This window comes from Ananas comosus, linkage group 2 (assembly GCF_001540865.1).
Source record: "Ananas comosus cultivar F153 linkage group 2, ASM154086v1, whole genome shotgun sequence".
Taxonomy (NCBI): domain Eukaryota; kingdom Viridiplantae; phylum Streptophyta; class Magnoliopsida; order Poales; family Bromeliaceae; genus Ananas; species Ananas comosus.
Window position 1 is genome coordinate 2,197,934 of NC_033622.1, and position 14,475 is coordinate 2,212,408.

The following is a 14,475-nucleotide window of genomic DNA, read 5'->3' on the forward strand; positions in this document are numbered from 1 at the left end:
CATTGGAACCCATGGTTATGGACCCGAATCCGTTAGTATAAATCTGAGAAAAGCTTGGAAAATAGCTTTTGAGGCAAATATGGCATGCATGAAACAGTTTTTATTTTAAAGCTATTGTACCCCTGCTAGAACTTAGTACATAGAAACTTTAGTTAAGGCAAGGTTTAGCCCATGATTTATTTTCATGAGAATTACTATGCCTTCTAGCAAAACTATTAGAACAAATATCTTATAATTTTTATGAGTTTATTAATTATAAAAGAAATAATATCCTAAGAGCGCATTTAGTTCGTGCTATTCTGCCAGAATTAATAAAAATCCTACAGAAATATTTTTCAGAGTGCCGCATTTAGTTCATCCCGCACGCAATTTTATAAATAGTTCAAGATTACTAGTAACAAAGGATTACTCTATTATTGGAAAGAAAGAAAGAAAGAAAAATATATATCTTGCATTACTAGACTGTAATTATAGAGAACATTAATTATTCTATATGACATGGACTAGTAAAGTCGTCGGGGAGTCGAGCTCTCCTCACTGTATAATTCTAGCTCGATCGAGACTCATCTTATACTTTCAGTTGCCGATTAACTCATAGTTGCGTCACTCATTCTAGAATATTAAATTATACATTTTAATAATAGAAAATACTCAAAATTTAAATTACATAGCATATTAGGTTTTAAAAATTAGGATGCACAAGATGCATAGAGTGACTTTAATAGGGTTAAAAGTAACTAAATAGTTCTATCCAAAATGTGCACCATGTTATTAATGCCAAAAATGTTGCAAACTTTAGACGCGTACATGTGCTCCCCAATACATCTGACCCATTCTATAGATCAGAATAGAAGATAATAAGTTTTGAACCGATTCAGGATAGACAACTTCTTAGTAAAATAAGTTAAACACTTTATCATGCATTTTCATTGATTCAACATGGGGTTTGCTAAGTTACACTTTACCATGTAGCAACTGCAATAAACCAACAAAATAATCTATGAACACGCGCGCGCACACAAAATTTGACCAACCAAAATTCATCTCAATTATTATGCCCTCTATTCAACATCAGGGCTATAAACATTACATAATATTACAACGTATTACATTATACACAAAGAGATACAAATGCTCATCCTCAGTTTCTTGATACAACTTCCTTTGCATAAGTAAAGCATTAAGAAAGAGAAACACGGCGACTATCTAAACTAGCGAAGACCCTTTTTTATCTGATCTTATTTAATTAGGACAACAGAATATATGCAGACAACTGGAAACAGAGAGAGGATCCCGAATTCCTTGTGATTTATTTAAGAAAGGGATTAATATTTACTCGAATCTCTCAGCCCATAGTGTAAGAGGGGGCTGGGAGGTTTATTACGGTGCTCTTGACCTTCGTCATCATGTTAATACTGTTAGTTATCCCCTGAGATCCGATGCCACTGTCCTTAAGACCCTGCAAAGCACAAGCCAAACCGAGATTTACTTAACGCCCATTCCGCGCATAGCTCCTGGAACAACTTTTTCTGCTCAAAATCATTTCCAATAGAAGCCTATAGCTTTAGGTTGAAACAGAAAGCTGAAATGAGCTTCATCTGGACTTTGGAACTCCCGATTTTAGCTTCAGCAGGATGCGGCTAGCGCGATTTCACGACACAAACTGCTCGGGCTTGTTCCAACAGCTCTACTCAAATATAAAAAAGATCAATACCTGGAAGGGGAAATGATCAGGTCCGCGAGCCGGCGCTGAGTTGATCTGAACAGTTCCTGTCTCCATTGCATCGGCTATCATGATTGCTTTGTTGATGTCTCTCGTGAAGACGCATCCCTGTGGACATGTGAAGCGTCTAGGAGTCAGCTTGCTTACGGAGGAGATTTTAGAATGTCCAAGGAGCAAGCAACAATAGAGTATATAAGCTCTACTGCACCAACACCATTTGTTGTAAGTTATTGCTGTTGTGTCAGGAATATCTCAGTTATTATAACTATTACATTAGATCGAACGGAGGAAATTACAAACTACCATTAAAATAATTAATCGCGGACAGGAGAGAAGTAGCAAATATATGCCCGAAAAATAGTAGTAGCTGCATGCAGATATTTGTGTGAACAAACTCTTCGGAACAAATATAGTTACATTGTCCATCAAGGTAACGGTGGCAAGTATCTAAACTTGGGATTAACAATTACTTCTTGCATTATCTATCCAAAGGTAAAAGCAGACAGAGAATAAGGAAAGCCAGCTGCCCCTGCCAGACTAATGTAAAAAGGCAAAATTTACTCACATATCCCTAGGCAACCTATAATTTTCTATACTGTCCAAAAGTTGCAAATATCATAAATGTCATCTAAAAATACCCTTACGAATATAAATGCCAGGAAAATGTGCTTTTATTTTTAAGAATGTCCAAGGGAAAGGGCATTCACGAAAGAATGTATTGTTTGAGGGGTATATGTGATAAGTAGAGAGAGGTAGGTGCCCGGGAGGGCAGACCTAGAAAGCGAGACTAACATACCTGGAGCCCAAAATTGCTGGCATTGCAATGGTGGATACCTTCCTCGACTGAGCTAATCCTAATCACTGGCAAGACCGGACCAAAGGGCTCCTCCCAAGCGATCCTCATATCGGGACGGACGTGATCCAAAAGCAACGGCCAGATGAGATTTCCTTCCCTCTTATACTCTTGGCAGAATGTTGCTCCTTTCTCTTTGGCATCCGTAACCAAGCCTTCAATGAAATTTGCCGAGGACTCGGTCACCACAGGGGTTATATCAGAGTCTTCCTCAGGCGGACCCACCTTGAGTTTCGCCAGCTTGGCATTCACTTTCTCCACAAGAGCATCCGCTACTGATTCCATCACCAGGACAACCTTAACAGCAGTGCATCGTTGGCCGCTGTATTGGTTGAAAGCAAGGAGAAAATAAGGCCTCACTAACTTTAAGAAATCATACTCACTTCCCACACACATAGTTAAACTAACAGCAGAGATAGATACTGTTCATAATCTTACGACGTTTAGAGTAAATAAAAACATGATTTGTTTATCAGAACAAAATACTCTTCGGGGGAAAAACCTTTTTAAACCCTAGATTGTCCCACTATCTGATAATTAATGAGGGCAAAATTAATTTTGTGGTCAGTTTTGGATTCATATGATTAATTGTGGGATTACAAAGATAACTGTAATAAACCAAGAAACTGATGATGAATCCAGACATTAGTTGCATAGTATTTAGTTGGAATTGTATTTTTGTTATCCTAGAATAATATGATTTGACCAGAGCAAACTTCCTGAGGTTATTTCGGTTGCTTTTGACAGAATAAGAGGGAAAATTTGAGCTATCCCCCTGTTGTTCACCTACCAATCACTACACAGGAGACTGGCAGCAAGAACGATCAAGGGCTATGCTACATTACCTGTAAGAGAAACCTCCTTTTACTATATTTGCAGCAACTAAATCAAGATCAGCATCTTCTAGCACTATGCACGCATCCTTCCCCCCGAGTTCCATTTGAAGGGGGATCATTCCAGCCTTCTTTGAAATGGCAATGCCAGTATCGCCTCCAGTAAAGCTGCAATAAGAAGAAAAATAAAATGAAAAAGAGGTTTGTATAAACACCATAGTATAAGATCCATAAAAGCCTTCAAACACAATGTTCAGTACCTTATACAGTTGACCCCAGGATGCATTGTGAGAAAATCTCCAATTTCTGAGCCCTTGCCCGTGACACAGCTAATCAAGCCTTTTGGAAAACCGGCCAGGTGAAAGCAGTGTATCATATGAAGAGCAGCGACTGCACCCTGGTTGAACAATAATTCACAAAAAATGACAAATTATAAATAGTAAGGATACGAGTGTACGAGTGTGTTTCATCTATTACACCTGAGTAGGGGGTTTGAGCACAAGAGCATTGCCAGCAATCAATGCAGGAGCAATCTTGGAGACCGCCAAGTTCACAGGATAGTTAAATGGTGGTATTGCCAAAACAACTCCAAGGGGTATCTACAATAATACACACGACTATTACAAACATAAACATAAAGAATAACATATCTTAATTGATTCGAGTATTATTACTAATTAGTCTTTTTAACGTTTTCCTCGTTTCGTTTTACAATTCATATCTTCCTACTGCTTTTCCTTTCTTTCTTCCCTTAACTTCAGGTTATCCTAATTTCTCATGTTATCGTACTTTTCTGTTCTTCCTTTTTGTCCTTTCAATTGAATTCCTACACTTTTTCTTTTTCCTTCTGATTCAAAAGTGCTTAGCTTAAGAGATCACAAACCAAAGTGCCAATCATTACTAATCGTCCTGCTTCTCATCTGCAATCTTTGGTCCATAGCAAAAAAAAAAAATGTTTTTTATGACTAGGCCACAAAGTAATACATAGCCAGAGTCGTGTTAATTAAAGATTCAAAGTGAACAATGCTTTGCTTCGCAAGCTTTGCAAAGTGATGCTTCAATAGCCATACAATTCAGGAATCAGTTAAGGTACTAACGATTAGTTTGGTGGGTCAACTGTTGTAAAAGTTTCAAGGTACAAGTTTTTCAATTCACCTGCATCCAAATTCTCTCTTCGTATTATTCTTTTGTTTCCACACGGACATGTTGCTATAGTTTTGTCCTTTTAAATATTAAGCACTGATGAATTACAGATAGATTGGTTAGTATATTCATTATAAACATTTCCAAAATAATAATTAGTTTCAGCCACTAACAACGTAACATGTTTAGAAATCTTTCCACTCTTAAACTGTACCCAATAAAGCCCATGGTTTCATCAAACAAATATTAATACAGCCTAACTAGGAACAACCAAGAACTGACCCCACATAAAATCGACATGGTATCTGATTAGGTCAGAATTAATGCCCTAAACATAAAAAAGATGCCACAGTATAAATGAATAGCTACTTGTTTTGGCAACTGCAAAAATAAATACCCCTACCACCCCATCTGTTTTTCACACCCATTTTCTTCCAGTGCACAAAATACAGTCATTAATCCTCTAGTGCACAAAATACAGTTACTAACTAATTAACTAATTTCTAAGCTATTCCCCCAAACCAACGGCATATGGAAGAAAGTCATCCTCTTCAAGAATAATAGAAAGATTTTTCCTACTTCAAGGCCATTGATTCACCCTCTTAACGTTTACCATCTTCAACTAATTGAACAGTCTTTGTTTTGTTTTGTTTTGTTCGAGTGTTATAAACTCTGGCACATCATGAAAAATCAATCTGAAATCCTGAGATTATAAAATGTGTTGCACGCGGTGGTTGCAGGTTGGGTGAGGCTGTGAGGGGTCACTTTCTCCAAATACTCTGCTCTCTGAGAAGACTAGCACCAAAAAGTAAAGGAAAACTAAATGAGCCACATACCTAAAAGTCAACTGTATTTATAAATTACAATCAACAAAACTTCTAACATCCAGCAAAGCAGAAAGGAACCCGCTAATTTTGTTAGTTGATGGTATGAGAATAATGCATTTAATACCAAAAATCAATCTGAAGAGACATTTGCGTCGAGCTAAGCCACCGCCAAATCACAAAAGTTACGTAAGCCCAAACTAGGTTGGAACCATTCACTACGTTTCTGTTTGCTGAGTTTTTGCAGAATTTTTTTTAATATATGAACTTTTACCAAGTCCACAAAAGGAGGGTAACATAAAAGAAAACAAAATTAAGAATAGATAAAATATGTATACCTTAGAAGCAAGGCAATACTTGTTGCGTTCATTGCCAGGAAAGCTGTCAGAAAGAAGCAGCTTGCCCTCTCCAAGTACCCGGACACCCTCCTCAGCAGTGTACGATACGAGATCACCGGACCTAACCACCTATTACCAATAAAGAAAAGCATTACTATGCAACAAGATTCTTCTATTTGGCAACAACTTCTCTACTCTTAGAGATATCAAAACCAAACATTTGGCAAACAAAAGTCTAAAACTTCTAGCTATAGCGGGAAGCCCAATTGAGCTTCTATGACCCAAAAGTGGAAGGTTTTGCAAAAATTTCTCGCTGGAATTTTAAGAAAAATGCTTTTAAGTACTTTTTCAAACAACTCTTTTGAATAATAGTTTTGAAGAAGCTCTAGCTAGGCCAAAAAGGCTCATTACCGGAATAGTCCTATACATGCAGGGCAAAGATCCATCAATGGCACCACAAAATAGGTGACGGATAGAAAAGAAAGAACATTACATCTGCTTGGAGGGTAATTTTACACAAAATATACAAGCTAAGGAGTATTTTCAACTCCTGGGGCTAAAGGACCATAGTGTCTAATTGTTGTTCGACAAAGTGTGCCTTAGTACATTTAGGAGAAGCACAGCTAGCTTTTCAGTTCAAATTCCTCCAAACAGCTTCTCTCCACAGAAAAATTAAAAGCCTAAACTTATAGATTCTCCTTTTTGGGCCTCAATTCTTTTTTCTTTTCTTTTCTTTTTTTTTTTTTTTGCTTCTGCCATTGCAGAAGTTCAAAACATTTTAGTTCATCGAACATGCTCTTAGAGGTGGTTGCAGCTGAAAGAGGAAACAGAAGCTAAGCTACCGGACCTCAGAGACGGCGTCCTTGGCGGGCTTGGCGATCTCCTTGACGAGGCATTCGGCGATGGGGGCGCGGTGCTCCTTGAGGATGGCCGCGGCCTTGTGGAGGAGCTCCGCCCGCTTCCACAGCGGCGTCCGCGCCCACGCCTTCTGCGCCGCCTTCGCTGCCTCCATTACCTTGTTCACCTCCTCCTGCGTGCATGCTGACCACACCAAAAGAAGCAAAATTTTAACTTGTTAAAAAAAAAAAAAAAAAAAGCAAAATTTAACAAGTTTGAGACGAAAATTTCTGAAGAAAAAAGAATTAGAGGGAAATAGAAAATAACATTCAATGAACATAGAAATTTCTCAAGAAAACGAACATCACAGAGCTCGTGGAAAAAGGATAAATATTTGATGACAATTAAGGAACTCGGTTAAAATAGAATTTGACCACTACGAAACCCATCAGAGAAAGAGCAAAATGCGATATAGTATACAATGTAAAAAAAAAAAAAAAGAAGAAATCGTTAAGAAGCTTAGATTGAGACATTATTCTGGTTTCATTTTGAAAATACGAAATGGTCTCTCCAACGCATTGACGATCATTTCAATTGCGAAATATATCGATTTGAGGATCTAATTCTCAGTTTTTTCCAGGTAATTTTAGTTTTATTTCGCAAGTGAAAAAAAAAAAAAAAATCGAACTTGCAAGAGAAAATCTCGCACGGAGCCGAATCTCATAAAATAAAGAAAAAAATCAAGACCCACCCAAATTAATTCAACCTATCGAGAAAAAAAAAAAAAAGATCAAATTTTAAAGAAAAAAATTGCAGAAAAAGCTGGTAAAAACTCCATTTCCGCAAAAATCAATCACAACCCAATTCAAATTACCCTCAAAAAAACCCAAAAGAGCATCTCAGAGCGCTCTAATTCTCCCCGAAAAAAAACATAATCTTTGCGAAAATTAATCACAAACAAATCCGAATCACACTCCTAAGATGCGGAAACTACCACCCAAAATTAAAAGCAAAAATGTAAAAGGAAAGAAGAGGATCGAGCACCTTGCACTTTGTACTGGACCTTCCGAGTGGTGGGATTAATGATGGAAACCGACTTCCCCGAATTCGACTTCCTCCACTCCCCCTCGGCGTAGTACTTGAACACCTCCCCGTCGACGATCTCGTCGAACGCTCCCCCTCCTCTCCTCCGCTCCCTCGCCCACGCCCACCTCTCACCCGACGCCCACGAAGCCGAATTCGAATTCGAAGCCGAAGCAGGGGAGCAGCGAGCGAAGAGAGGAGACGCGAAGGACAACGCGCGGAGCGAGTTACGGTTCGGGTTAGGGTTAGGGTTAGGGTTAATATATACGGGCGAGGCGAGCCACGAGTCGCCGATAAAGGGCGGAGCGAGGGCTCCCATTGGTCGGGGCGGGGTGGTGGGGTCCTCCTCGGGGAAAGCGACGGGGGCGGTGGTGGGGGCCGTTTTTGAGTGTCGGATTTGCCACCCTTTTATCGCGGAAATTACGGACGTACCACTGAGGGACCGGTGGGGCCGCAAAATTAATTCGTGGCCTCGTACGGCGCGCCAGTAGCGGGACCCGCGAGAGGAAAAATTCAAGAATGCACCGGTGGTATATTGGTGACGTTCCGTAACAAATTAATAAAAAAAATTTTTAAAAAAATATATGTCACATCATAATTATAAAAAAAATATTTTTATTATACTTTTGTTTCTAAAAAAGAAAATAACTGGCTTATTATTAATAACGTGATGCAAGTATGATAATTTGAATTCTAGTAAATTCACATTTTTAGCTAAGTTTATTTCTAAATGAAATAAACGAAGCTGGTAGCGTGCTACCTATCTCTCAAAATATATATTTCGTATGAAAAATATTTTTTATATTATTTGGATCGATGTAGAAGTATTTTTTTGTAAAAGAATTTTTACTGATTCGAAAAAAATTAAAATTTTTATTTTTTATTATTTTTTGGCAAAAAATAAAATCTCAAGCTGGATAAATTTTTTTCATTCATTTTTTTACACCGATCTAAATAAATGTAAATTTTTTTCTTTCAACCAAGCAAATATCAATGAAAAATTTTCTTTTCTGAAAACTAAATATTACAAAAAGTAAAAAAAAAATCCACCAAAAGTTTTTCTCATGGAAAATTATTCTTTACTGTTTTATGTTTAACCAAACCAACCCTAACATAAATTTATTTATTTGGTTTAAATTTTACATCTAATTTATTCAAAAACTTTTTTTTTTTACTAGTCCAATTAACTTTTTTAATAAAAAGAGATTTATAAATCCTATGGTTAATGGGATGTGAGGTGTCCATCTATAAGTAGGTATATAAATAGCATTTTTCTTTATTTTAATTTTCATTCTTCTAGAGTAAGATAAATATCGATGACTTAATCATAGCCGCTCGTTATTTATTTTGTGAGTATTACAATTTAAAATTATTTTTTTCTAAATTTATTATTAATATACATTATTTCAGATTAATTTTAAAAATAATTAATGATTGAAATAGAATTTTCAAATTTTTTCTATGCATTAGCATGTTCTTTAGATAAGTGAAGGCACTTTTTCATCATCTAATATACGTTCAAAAAAGATTAACACCAAATCAGTGGACCGTCAATGGCTGACGTGGTAAAGCTAGTCCATGGAATAATTTCTCCACTACCGGACAAAAATATTAGTGTGATAAGCCCACATGATATAAAAGCTTTTGTTTAGTATTATTAGAAAATTATACTTTTTCTTGTTAAACTTTTATTCATTATAATTTTAAATTAAATTGTCCAAAATGTAAGTTCTACAGTTTAATTAAATTACCTAAACAGTAAAATTGGTGACGTGATAGTAACACAGCAATTTTGAATTGATAATGCCGTAATAAATAAATATCACCTCACTATCGAATTACTAATATATCAATATTTAATTAATTAAATTAAATTATAATAACTTAAAAGACATAAATTAAGACTTTTAAAATATAAAGTTGGATGGCCAAAAGTTCAACAACTATAATAATTTAAAAGAGAAATATAATTTAATATATTATTTAATTATTTTATTTATTTATTTTTTAGCAACAATATAAAAGCGTTGAACATGTGTTGGTGGTGGCAATAAAAGCGAAGGCAACGAACACAGTAACAGTCTCCATCTTTTTATTCATTTATTTATTTACCCAAGAATTTAGGTGATATTATTTTTTTACCAAAAATATAAAAATATAGGTGACATTATTGCACGAAATGTAAAGTTCAACAGCTGGTGACATCAATATGTAACCCATATACGTGTGGTAGTTTGAAACACTTACTTGGTGCATACTTATAAGGAAAGATTTTAAATACTGCTTCTGTAATTTTATATTTTTTATTTTAGTATTTTTTAATTTAAAATGTATTAATTTAGTATTCTGTCGTTTTATTTTTATCTTTTTATTATCGATTTTACTAGTTTTTTTCGTTAAATCGGTGCTAAAATTAAAACTAAAGGGTATAAAAATGAATATTCGATAATCCTAGGTGGGATATTTAAAGTTTTTTTTTTATAATTTAACAAAATATTAACAAAAAAATTGACGAAAAGAAGCCACATGACACTAACTTGATACACTTTAAACCATAGAGTAAGTGAGAAAATACGAAATCACAGGAGTGGTATTTGAAGTTTACCTTTTATTTTTTACAGGAGATATGTGAAATGACAGTTTTGCCATCACAAATATGTTCCTCAAAAAGTCCTAACTTTTAGAATCATACAGAAATGTTCTCTTAAAAATCTCCAACGGTCACTTTCTTTCTACCATTACATATAATATAAAAGAGGTAAAAAGAATAATTTATCTTATTCACTAATCAGGGTTAAGTATTTTACTTACGGTTAGCTATATTTTTCTAACGGATCCTAACAGTAAGGGTAATAATATTTGCTATTCGATATTTTTATGAGAAGTTGTACGTAGCCCTAATTATTAATTAGTTCCAATAGTAAAGGGAACTATATTTTAGGTAGCATTAGTAATCAAATTTTGTTTTCTTCTTTAGAGATGATCATCTCCACACATGTCAAGATCATTTGCTTGTTATGTACTAGAAATAATTGTCCTTTTCTAAAAGAAAAGTTTGTAGGCATTTCATTAACGTAAAACTTTTAATTAATTAGTAAACAGTTTGGGAGGAAATTGTAAGTCCCAAAACCAACAAGGAAAAGATACAATAGACGATCTACAAGCCTAATTTACCATCGATTCCCTAAACATAAACATAAATTCCCAACAAAACAAGGGAAAACTCCGACAAAGTTGTACCCGTTTAGAGTTGTTACTTGGACCAGATTAGATCGACACCTAATTAATTATTAAAATTTTTAGGGAAAACTTCAAGAACCCCCCTTGTGGTTTCACTTCTTTTCACTTTAGTACCCTGTGGTTTAAAATGTATCAAATTAGTACCCTGTGGTTTCTCACTTTATCACTTTAGTACCCTGTGGTTTAAAGTGTATCAAGTTAGTACCTGTGGTTTTGCACTTTATCACTTTAGTATCCTGTGGTTTCGCACTTTATCACTTTAGTACCCTGTGGTTTAAAAATCACAGGGTACTAATTTGATACAAAATTAAAACCATATGGTACTAAAGTGATAAAGTGCAAAACCACAAGGTACTAACTTAATACACTTTAAATCACATGGTACTATAAGTGATAAAGTGAAAAACCACAGGGTACTAACTTGAAACACTTTAAACCACGGGGTACTAAAATGAAAAAGTGTGAAACCACAGGGGGGGGGTTTGAAGTTTTCCCTCTACTTGCAGTAATCTTTTTAATTTGGGCTTTTTTTGCATTTAGACCGCTGACAAATTTTTATTTTAAAAATAGCCCTGTTAAAATTTAATTTACAAAAATGGCCCTGGGCCTGCCACGCAGGCGCCACGTCAGCGCCACGCGGGCAGGGCCCAGGCTGGACCTGTGTGTTAAGTTGAACACGGTGAACCATTTACCGTGTTCAAACACGATAAATGCTTCACCGTGTTTAGTACGTATTTTTTGTATATTAAAAAGTGGAATAAGGAGTAGGGATGTCAATAGGTATGGATATCCGAAATATTATCCGAATTCAAACCCGAATAAATTATATATATATACATAATTTATTTTTGTTTATTTATACAATATATAAAATATTTAATAATTTTTATTCNACCCGGCGGATTTTAAAAATCCATACCTTTGAATAAAGATCTAAGAAATAAAAATTATTAAATATTTTATATATTGTATAAATAAATAAAAATAAAATATATATATATATATAATTTATTCGGATTTGGATTCGGATAATATTTCGGATATCCATACCTATTGACATCCCTACTGCTTATTCCACTTTTCAATATACAAAAAATACGTAAGAAACACGGTGAACCATTCACCGTGTTTAGACACGGTGAATGATTCACCGTGTTCAACTTAATACGCTGGCCCCAGCCCTGCCCGCGTGGCGCTGACGTGGCGCCTGCGTGGCATGGACAGGACTATTTTTGCAATTTTAATTTTGATAGGGCTATTTTTAAAATAAAAATTGCTTAGGGGGCTATTTGCAAAAAAAGCCTTTTTAATTTTGAAGTTGAACTTAAAGAGATTTTAGGCTTGCTTGTTTCACTAAAGATAAGGTTTAAGTTGAAGTAAAACTACGGAGAGTTCAAGTAAAAATAGAAAAAATTTTAAATACCATCCATGTGGTTTCACATTTTCTCACTTTAATATTCAGTGGTTTAAAGTGTATTAATTTAGTGCTCTGTGATTTTATTTTTATTTTTTATTATCGATTTTACTAATTTTTTTCGTTAAATCAGTGACGAAGTTAAAATTAAATAGTACTAAAATGAATATTTGATAAACCTAGGTGGGGTATTTGAAGTTTTTTGTATATAATTTAACGAAATATTAACGGAGAAGCGACGAAAAGATAAAAATGAAACCACATGATACTAACTTGATACACTTTAAACTACATGGTACTAAAGTGAGAAAGTGCGAAATCACAAGGATGGTATTTGAAATTTATCTAAAAATAAATAGTATTTTAACGGGAACAAACCGGATGGCAAATACGAATACAACTGAATTTTTGTACAGACAAATATGAAAAATTAAACTTTGTTGGAATATATTTATTATTTGATATGTTTACATAGAGCTGAATGAAATTAACCCTAATAATTATATAGAGTCATTTTCAATAATGTCTCCACACAAACAGCACACCTCATGGTACACCTTTCCAACTACTACGAACGCAACATTTCCTGGTCAACACTGTGAATAAGCCCCTCAAATAAAGTATGAGGCATATCCATAGCATTATTCCAGTTTATACCAGAATTTGTCTTAAGTTGATTGGTTAGAATCCCCTTTTTGCCTTCTCTTAAAGATTTCTCATGCATATGTGTTGAAGCCCTTAGATCTCTATTAGATTTGTCAATGTTTTTTTGTTTAAGTGGTTAGTTAGGTCATTTCACACTGAAAAAAGTTTAAGTATCTTTCTGATTGCGCTTCTGATGCATGCGTAATTGACCGTCGCGCAAAGAAAATGAGATGTGGAGCATTTTATGTTTCTTATTTTGGCTAAATTACAGAAAACCTTCCTGTAATAACCTGTTTTTTTACTTTTCCTTCCTGACATTTAAAAACCTACATTTTGCCCCCCTGTAAAATGAAAAATGTTCACAGGAGAGTTACGGGATGTAAAATGACCATTTTGCCCCTCGCCATTGTCGTCTTCTTTCCCATCTTTCTCAGCCGCCCCTTCGTTCGGCCGCGATTCCCACCTCAATCGGCCGCGATTTCTCTCCATTTCCTTCTCCACCTGCTCCCCTTTTCCTCCTGGACCCTTGGCACCCTCGATTTCGGCGACAGTAGGAGAAAACCGAGATAGGCAACAGTAGGAGAAGGGCAAAGAAGGCGGAGGCGAGGCGGCGGAGGACGGCGAAGGGGATGTAGGTGAGGGCGCGGCAGTGGAGGACGGCGAGGCGGCGAGGCGGCAGCGAGGTGGCGAGCCGGAGGGAGGCGAAGCAACAGGGAGATGGCGGAGGGGTATTTTCGGCATAAAAATATATTTTTTAACAGAACCCTAACGGTAGGGGGTGAAGTGCATATTTTTTATTTTATAGGGGGATAAAGTGTAGATTTTTAAATGTCAGGGAGGGAAAGTAAAAAAGTGGGTTATTATAAGGGGGTTTTCTGTAATTTAGCCTTTTATTAGCTTATATTTTGGTAAAGTGATGTTTCGTTCGTCTCATATTTGATGGAAAGAAGATTGTTTGTGAATGCTCGAGTGCTAAACAGTCGGTTACTAACAACTTACGATTAAACATTTTAGATTGATGTTTGCGCTCAATAAGTTGCTAATATCTTATGGTATTTTCTTTCTTAGGAGTTGCAAACTATTTATTTTTGATTTTTTTTATATGTTCGGTTTAAATATGCAGAATCCTTGACTCACAAATGATACTAATTTATACTGCATATAAATAGTAGGATACCAACCAATTAATTACATAGAACAAATTTTTTTTTTTTTATATATTTCTTACGAATCTACATTATCAATTCGCCCAATGGCTCCAACTTTCTACGTGGAGAACTTCAAGCTCATATTTCTTACGAATCTATATTATCAATTCGCCCAATGGCTCCAACTTTCTACGTGGAGAACTCCGAGCCCAGAGTTTGCTACGTGGTAATGCCAACGCTATAGGACCGAAGATTATATTATTGGAGAGAGAGAGAGAGAGAGAGAGAGAGAGAGAGAGAGAGAGAGAGAGAGAGGCCATAGCTGTTGTGTTCCACTCATCTTATATGTTAGGACCCAAAAAAAAAAAAAAAAAAAGAGGGGGGGGGGGGGGGA

General features: G+C 35.6%; 1 protein-coding gene across 1 annotated transcript; it reads right to left on the reverse strand.

Moving 5' to 3' along the window:
• On the reverse strand, positions 1,025–7,968 carry LOC109706133 (NADP-dependent glyceraldehyde-3-phosphate dehydrogenase). The gene is made up of 9 exons (XM_020226937.1): positions 7,596–7,968; positions 6,562–6,755; positions 5,715–5,843; positions 3,889–4,008; positions 3,670–3,806; positions 3,422–3,577; positions 2,520–2,898; positions 1,715–1,831; positions 1,025–1,459 (listed from the first exon to the last, which is right to left on the reverse strand). The coding sequence occupies exons 1-9, from the start codon at positions 7,951–7,953 to the stop codon at positions 1,346–1,348; spliced, it is 1,704 nt and encodes a 567-aa protein (XP_020082526.1). The 5' UTR covers positions 7,954–7,968; the 3' UTR covers positions 1,025–1,345.

Bases quoted from the DNA above. Each gene is read 5' to 3' on its own strand.
- LOC109706133 (XM_020226937.1), bottom strand. From the start codon at position 7,953: ATGGGAGCCCTCGCTCCGCCCTTTATCGGCGACTCGTGGCTCGCCTCG. The intron at 4,009-5,714 runs GTATACATATTT...GTATTATTGTAG, and splicing joins AGTATTGCCTTGCTTCTAAG to ATACCCCTTGGAGTTGTTTT. The intron at 2,899-3,421 runs GTAATGTAGCAT...CAACCAATACAG, and splicing joins AAAGGAGGTTTCTCTTACAG to CGGCCAACGATGCACTGCTG.